This window comes from Aquarana catesbeiana, linkage group LG12, assembly GCF_042186555.1.
Source record: "Aquarana catesbeiana isolate 2022-GZ linkage group LG12, ASM4218655v1, whole genome shotgun sequence".
In the NCBI taxonomy this organism is placed as follows: Eukaryota; Metazoa; Chordata; class Amphibia; order Anura; family Ranidae; genus Aquarana; species Aquarana catesbeiana.
In genome coordinates, this window is record NC_133335.1 from 13,680,687 (window position 1) to 13,688,580 (window position 7,894).

The 7,894-nt window shown below is 43.2% G+C and overlaps 1 protein-coding gene across 1 annotated transcript; it reads left to right on the top strand.

Annotated features, from left to right (window-relative positions):
- The first annotated feature begins 293 nt into the window (after positions 1-293).
- On the top strand, positions 294-6,970 carry ZNF217 (zinc finger protein 217). Its single transcript, XM_073607248.1, has 5 exons — positions 294-1,923; positions 2,561-2,686; positions 3,506-5,005; positions 5,927-6,008; positions 6,731-6,970. The coding sequence occupies exons 1-4, from the start codon at positions 510-512 to the stop codon at positions 5,992-5,994; spliced, it is 3,108 nt and encodes a 1,035-aa protein (XP_073463349.1). The 5' UTR covers positions 294-509; the 3' UTR covers positions 5,995-6,008; positions 6,731-6,970.
- The last annotated feature ends 924 nt before the right edge of the window (positions 6,971-7,894 follow it).

The following is a 7,894-nucleotide window of genomic DNA, read 5'->3' on the forward strand; positions in this document are numbered from 1 at the left end:
TTTGAGTGATTTTTAGCCACTCTAAACATGAGTTGCATCCCACAAAAAAAGTCCCTTGAATTCAGACAAAAGGAACTTTGCCCATGGGATATTTATAAAAGATTCCAGTGTACACATCTCTACCTTGACCAGTATTATGTAGATGTTGGTGATATAATAGGAAAGGTATTTATAGTATATGTATCCTAGCTCTCAGAAAGGCACAACAATTCTGAGTTATGTGAGATTTGTTGTACAACAATGCCATGACCTATACCTCTTACTAATTTCCTCTTCTTCTCTCTTCTAGGTCTGCTATGGATTATATATGACTTTGAGAGGAAATGGTATTGATCAAAGTTCTTCTGGTTGTCATTGTGTACCAAGCCAAGCCCTAGAGGCCGCCTATTATTTTTCTTTTTTTTTTTTTTTTGGTGTGACTTGTGACTCCTGAATGCTCCTGATTTGTTCTTTTGCACTGATCCAAAAAGGGAATATTTGCCCGCTCTGTTTTAAAACTGGCTGTAAAGATGCCAATTCAGTCCCATACTGGTTTTGAAGATGGTCCTGACGGCATAGGCAGCTCTGTTTGTTCCAAGATGGAAAGCTCTCGTTCTACCCGGGCCATGAAGCGCAGGAACCTCCTCTCCCAAAGAACCCTCCAAGAGAGCTTTTTGCTTCCAACGGAGGGAGATGGCAACTTCGACTGCATGTTTTGCAACGAGTCCTACAGACATCACAAAGATTTGGGGAAACACGTGTTGAACAAACATCATCCAACGCTGTGTGAGCCCACGGTTCTCCGCATCGAGGCAGAGTTCCTCAGTCCTCAGGACAAACTTAGAAGAAGCTCAGAGTCTTCGGTGGAGGAGGTTAAAGATGAGAACGAAGACTCGGATTGTAAAGTATGCGGTCAAACTTTCGTTGAGTCCTCCGACCTGGAGATCCACATGAAAAAGCACAAAGACTCCTTCACCTATTCTTGCAATATTTGCGGGAGGAGATTCAAAGAGCCGTGGTTTCTTAAAAATCACAAAAAGACTCATTCTGGCCGAACAGGAGGGAAAACCAAACCCCAGCCACCAGTTATTGAGCCTCCGGTAACAATCAATGAGGTCGAACAAGAGCAGGCCCCCAAAAGCCTTACTTCGTCTTATAAACAATGCATGGTCTGTGGGTTTTACTTCCCTGACAAGGAGGCCTTGATGGACCACAGTAAAATACACATGAAAGGCTCAAAGCTGGCAGGGAAACCAACAAATTCTGCCTCTTCTAAGGAAAATGTGAATGGTAACAATGGAGTAAAAAAAAACACCAAGGAGGGCTTTATGAGCTTCTTGAACCTAAAGCCTACTTCTGCACCAGCCAAAAAACCGGAAACCGATCGCAAATGGATCGGGGAACTTGACCCGTTCAACACCTACCAGGCCTGGCAACTGGCGACAAAAGGCAAAGTTGCCCTAGGCCACGGTCAAGTGAAGGAACCTTTCTTTGAAGTCCCGGTGGACACGGACTCATCGTCTGACAAAGACGAGATCGAAGAGTTTTGGAATACTGTAAAAACTATGCAGCCTGCTCATGCGGAAGAGCTGCAGAACTTTAAGAGTGAGGATGACAAGGGAGCTCCTGCAATGCAGAATTCGGATGACCTGAAAAACGATGTGGTGGAGAACCCTGCCGCTGAGGGCGAAAACAAAACTTCTGACAACCAGGACAAGACAACCGTCTGCATTAACTGTGGAAAATTGTTTAAAACCTACCACCAGCTCATCTTGCATTCCCGCGTTCACAGGAAGGACAGGAGTGACTCGGAGTCCACTGCCAGTTATGACGGGCTCATGGCTAGGGACTCTCCTAATCCTTCCGTTGACCTGGAAGATATTGAGGGGATCAAAATGGAAGATGTGTCCGAATGGGAAGAAGGTGGTGATTCCGCAACTACTGGTAAGCATTGGTGGCTTTGGGTTCTAAAACCTTTTTGGGGCTTTTGGGGTCCGATTTATGGAACATATCTAACAGAGGAACTGTTCTAGTCACCTGTAGCAACATGGCATTCTTATGCAAAGTAATAGAAACGTTAAGCTGACAAACATCAGCCTATGCCTTTTTTTTTTTTTTTTTTATTGTGAAATCCTTTTATCAGAATACAGAACTGGTATAGCACTTCCCTGATCTCTCCCTTACCTTTTTCCTTTAAATCATTTTGTAGGGTGTAGCGCACCCTAGTGGTGCACCGGTAACTTTATTTGCTCAATTTAGACTTTTTTTTTTTTTTTTTTTGGCACCTGTACTCCATTTTAAACTTAAAAAAATCCTGTCTAAGAGCAGATGTCACACCATACCTGTAAAGCCTGTTCTGTGCCCCTCTCTGATTTAGTTTCACTTTTTGTTACTGGGTTGTAAACCAGATACAGTTATAAATAAAAAATCTCCTATGCAGGATCTTGTCTAGTTTAATTTTGTAGATTATCCTATTATGAGATTATGATTACGTTAGAAATCCTTTTTTTTTTTTTTTTTTTATTTATTTTTCCATCTAAAATGCAATATTTAATTTACATTTTTATTTTTTCCTTTTTAGATAAAAATGAAGACGATCAAGCAGCTATCCAGAATAAAGGCCTTCCAATTTCCAGACAATGTGGCTACTGCAGAAAGTCTTTCCGTTCCAATTATTACCTCAATATACATCTCAGGACCCACACAGGTGAGAACGAGAATGCTGGTTGAGTTACCCAAAGTCATTATAAGCTTTTTCTTATGTCTGGGCAAAAAAAAAAAAAAAAAAAAAAAACATTTCAGTGCATCTCTACAAAACATGCATGCTTCCCCCTGTTCTGTCTCCTTAAGAAAAATACACATTTATACAGCCAGGCATTGGTGTGCGCAGCCTATTGCATTAGGGTGTGCACCCCAAAGCTCAAACACATATATATTATATTGGGGGGGGGGGGGGTGCACATGTATTACAGAGATAGACTGAATGTATCCCATTCTACAAAGGGCTTCTGCTTTAATATAAAGTCGAGGGGTGGAAGAGCTCCACGCTGAGTGGGGTTGGGCTTTAGCGTTACAGCGACCAGAGGTCACCTCTAGCCAGAATGTATTCTGGTATACAGAGGGCTTTTACTTCTGCCAAATATGGAGTTGAGGGGTGGAAGAGTTTCATTCTGAGTAGGGTTGGGTTTGGCTTTATGGTGGCCAAAGGTCAAAATCTGAATGGTGCCAAGCTTCTTGGGTGCCAGATAGCAGTCTAATGATCTTTTCAAGACCGCTGCAAATATTGAGCAGTGGCTCAGTGGGCATCTAATGAAGGTTAATCGCTACCCTGGAATCTTTGGTATGCTGTTGTTGTTGTCTCTGCACTGACCTCATCCTCTGATTTGCTAAATATTAAAGTGATCTGTATAACAAAGGTATTTTGAATATCTCCAAGAACATAAGCATGCAACTTTGCCAAACTCCTCAGTGTATATGGATTTGTTTCTCAAAACCAGACTCTTAAGTTCTACTCTTCTGTTTTTAGGTGAAAAACCATACAAATGTGAATTTTGTGACTATGCTGCTGCCCAGAAGACCTCCTTAAGGTATCACCTGGAGAGACACCACAAGTTCAAACCCGGAGAGTCCAACGCTCGAGTGAAGAGCATCAGTAAGAGCTTACAGCTGCTTAAAAGGATGCCTGAACCGCCTCTTCCTGCTGTCCAACCCCAGGAAACGCATCCATCCCAGCTACCCACAAATGATCACAAAGAGGATCCGCTGATGGCCAAACCACCAAAACGCTTGTCTGCTCTGCGCAACAAACTTGTAAGTGCAAAACGGGGCCTAAAAAATGAATTGGCGGCTCTTGAGAAGAGTGAAGGGGCAAAGCCAGAGGAAACCAGGGTGGCTACTCCTTGCCAGCCTCCAAAAACCCCAACCCCGCCTGCAAATGGAGATGTAGAGATGTTCTTGACCTGTGCAGAAACCCTGGATGATGACCCTTGTTTAACAGAGGAGAAACCCCCAACAGACCAAAATAGAGACCAAAATGGAGTTCTTGGTCTGGACCCCGTTTTAGAGGCTGAGCCAGCTCCCCTGGACTTGTGTACAAGGCCTGCCAAGAACTCATTAGCAAAGTTATACAATCGTGCCTTACTGCCCATGCGTACCTGCCCTTATTGCACCTTTAAAACCTTATACCCAGAGGTGTTGTCCATACACCAAAGGCTCACCCACAAACAGAACTATGAACCTGCCCATAAAGTCAGGGGGAAAAACCCAGCTCTCTTGTTGAAAATGAGACGCACCGGTTGTCCTCCAGCCTTAAAGGGTGTGGACGTGCCCCCATTACAGATGGAGCGAACCAGGCTAAAGGGTCGCCTAACGTCACAGTCCAAGGTGACCGAAAAGCTGAAACGGGCTTTGGCACAGGCAAACAAAGTTGTTAATCCACCACCAAGTGTAGAACAGGAGAATAAACCTGTTGCATCATCCTCCTCAAACCATCATCCTGTTCAACAAAATGGCCAACAATCCAGAAATGTCAGATATATGCAGCCGGACCTGCAAGGCATCACGCACCTTCTGGAGAGAATGCCACAGCCTGAGCAAAAAAATCCTCAGTGGAATCCTTCCACCAGCCAGAGGAGCAATACAATGGTAACCGTCGAACGTCCCTATCCCATGGTGCCAGTGTGGTCTGCAGAGCATCCCTTTAACCGGCCTGGAATAGCTCCTCCAGAACTTGGGGAACCTTTTGCCAAAAGAGGAAAGCACCCCAATATCCCAGCCTCTGTCTCTACTGCCTACTTGAATGCAGAGGTGGCCAAAAGACTGCAACCCGGCCAGGCCAGTGTTATGAGTGGAGAAAATCCACCTGGCAAGGCGATAAACCCTCTATTACCCAACAAAGTGTCTCATCCGTATGAGTTAGATGCTCGTTGGAACATCCTGAAAACCCATGAACAACCTACAGCTGCTGGACCGTCATACAGAAACCCCAACATGCCTCTTGGTCAGGGATCTACTTCTACAATGGAAGGTACGTTTATTGGGAAGTGCAATACAGTAGACTTAACTGAGCTTTCCACTCCCGCTGGCCACAGCATGGCCCCTCTAAAGTCTGAAGGATAATAAACTGGCCTTTTGTTTAGGCAGTTTGGAGACCCCTGATCTAGATATAGGTGATATTGCCCACTTGTTTTGGACATAATAGGCTAAAACCATAAATCCAAAGTGTTTTTATCCATCAAATAATATCAAACCCTGTGTAAACTCCATATTGGATAGTGTCAAAGCTTACAGAAGGTTAAGTCAACTCCCTCCCCCATATGACTGGCCACCTTTGCCCAGCTTGGGAGAAGGTCGCATGTTCCCCAATGCTGTGGGTATTTTTGATGGTTCAAGGGGTAAGGGCTGTAATTTTATTGGGAAAATGCAATACAGTAGACCTGTCAAAGCTTACACAGGGCTAATGTCAACCCCCTACCTCGTGTGATTGGCTACTTGGGCCCCAACACTGCATCCTGGGAGGCGGTCACATGCTCCCCAATGCTCTGGGTATTTGTGAAGGCTTAATGGGGCTAAGTGATGTAAATGGGCTACCAAATGGGCAGAGTGATCTTTTTGTGTGTTTACGAGCATTGGTGAGGGTTTTAGCAGGTCAGGGGTGGGGGGGGGGGGGGGGCAGAGTAGCTTTTGGGTGCCAGTGGCTGCAAATTAAAGGAGCCTTCAGGAATTAGAAGCCACCAGTCTCAAGCTTGGCCATACACTAGCAGCATTTCATAACCTTTTTTTGTTTTAAGAACATTTGTTTTGGTTCTCATTATTTTTAGGTAGTAAATTGTTGACAAACACCTCTTTTTATTTTTAAGGGAAGGGTTGATCTTCATGTTTAACCATCAGTAGTTATGCTTTATGTGTTTGTCCCATCTAACAAGAACCCCTCTGTTTCCTCCCACAGTGAAAAATGCTCCGTTGTATCAACGGATATCAAAACAAGTTTTTGGCCCGAATGAAAAGACCACTTAGGAGCATCTTAAAGGGTAAGTGGAAACGTCTCTTATCAAAGGGTAGCTATTGGCAGTAGCCCATAGCATCCATTCACATGTAGGCTCTCAGGAGTTTCAGTCATAGACATTGGTCACTTGGATTGCACAATGTTTGTATTACTGTACACCTAAAGGCAAGAGGCTTATTAAAGAGCACTTGTCATCCATCCACAATGTAGGGAGCCATGCTATGGAAGACTGCATTTCCCCTCATGCCTTATACCGGTGGTCTCCAAACTGCTGGCCCAGGGGCCAAATGTGGTACTTTACTAGCTTTTATCTGGCCCTTGGCACTATTCCTCCCACTGGCGCCCAGCGGTGGGGCACTATTCCTCCCACTGGCGCCCAGCGGTGGGGCACTATTCTTTCCATTGTCCACCAATATAAGGAGTGTTCTTCCTACAGGCCACCAATAGAAAGCGGCTTTCTGCCCACTGACCACCGATGTATTTTTATTAGGGATTCCTTCAGACCTTAAAATTATTTCAAGGGTTAGGAGACTTAAACAAACAAGGCATGAAGGGAAAAGCTGTCCTCTTCCATAGTGTGGCTTCCTACAGTTTGCCATCTTTGCCACTGGATTACTTTTTCCCGGCACTGCCTAGGAGATCTATAGTATTTTTAGTGGGTGTTTTAATACCAGGCTTGGCAATGTGTTGTCTTTCCTCTGTACTGTTTGAACATTGGTAGTAACTGATCCTCTTCTTCTTTTCCAGGGCTGTGGAGGATATCTGAAGCATTCTGAGAAGTGCTCACCAAGCTGCTACCTTTCTTCTATACTGGAACCTTCTTCCTACGCAAGCTGTGATTGTACCATCAAGCGACACTAAACTTTATTTTTCCACCATTTTTATTCTGTATTTCTGTTTTTCTTTGGAAGTTACGCCAGAAGGCGTCCCTGCTGAAGTCGCAACTCTGGGAATGTACAATTCATAGATATCTATATACGTATATATATATATATATATATATATATATATATATATATATATATATATATATATATATATATATATATATATATATATATATATATATTTTTTTTTTTTTTGGGAGAAAAGTCTTGTTAAACTTTGAAAGAAAAATGACCAAATATAATGGGAGACTTATTTCTGTATACTTGAGCGCCCCCTGCTGGGTTGTTTACTGGGGCTGAATTTTTTTTTTTTTTTTTTTTACATAAAGTGGATATTCTACAACTTTTGGTTTACCATCTTATTGACTTGATTAACAAATGGTTAAAAAATTAGGTTTTTCTCCATGGCCACTGTTTGTATATATAGATACCTCAGGTATTTATGGAAAAACTGAGCAATTTTGTTTGTTTTGGTCCGTTTTCTTCCATGCCTTGAACTCCACATTATTACTATGCTGTTCACTGTGGTTCTCTTCCACCACCCCCCCCGTTTATAAGTCTTGTTGCTGTATTTTTGACCTTCAAGTGGGATTTGCACACCCAAACCCAACCCCCCCCCCCCTCTTTACTTGGCCTGATCTGATCTACACGCTGAAAGGGCTGCTTTCCATAACAAAAAGCCCAGAAGAACATTTGTGGATGAATATGTGAACATTTCAGAGACTTGGCAGAACTCAGAATTTAGGCTTCCTGTTTGGTACCTCTATGGAAAATTGCTGCCAAGTGTTTATGGTGGCCCTTCTTGAACTCAAAGATGGCAGCTAAACCTAGATCGGGCTGATGTGTGTTATCCAATCTTCTGTTGGGGCATGGGAAGGTAATGGTGACCCTTTTTATTTTAAATCCAGTGCCTTTTTTTTTTTTTTTTTTTTTTTTTTTTTGTGTTCTGGGTTTGCTGATCCTTTTAAGATGGGTTGATGGTTGTTTTTTGAACCCAAGTAAACGGGGAATTTCCTGTGTACTT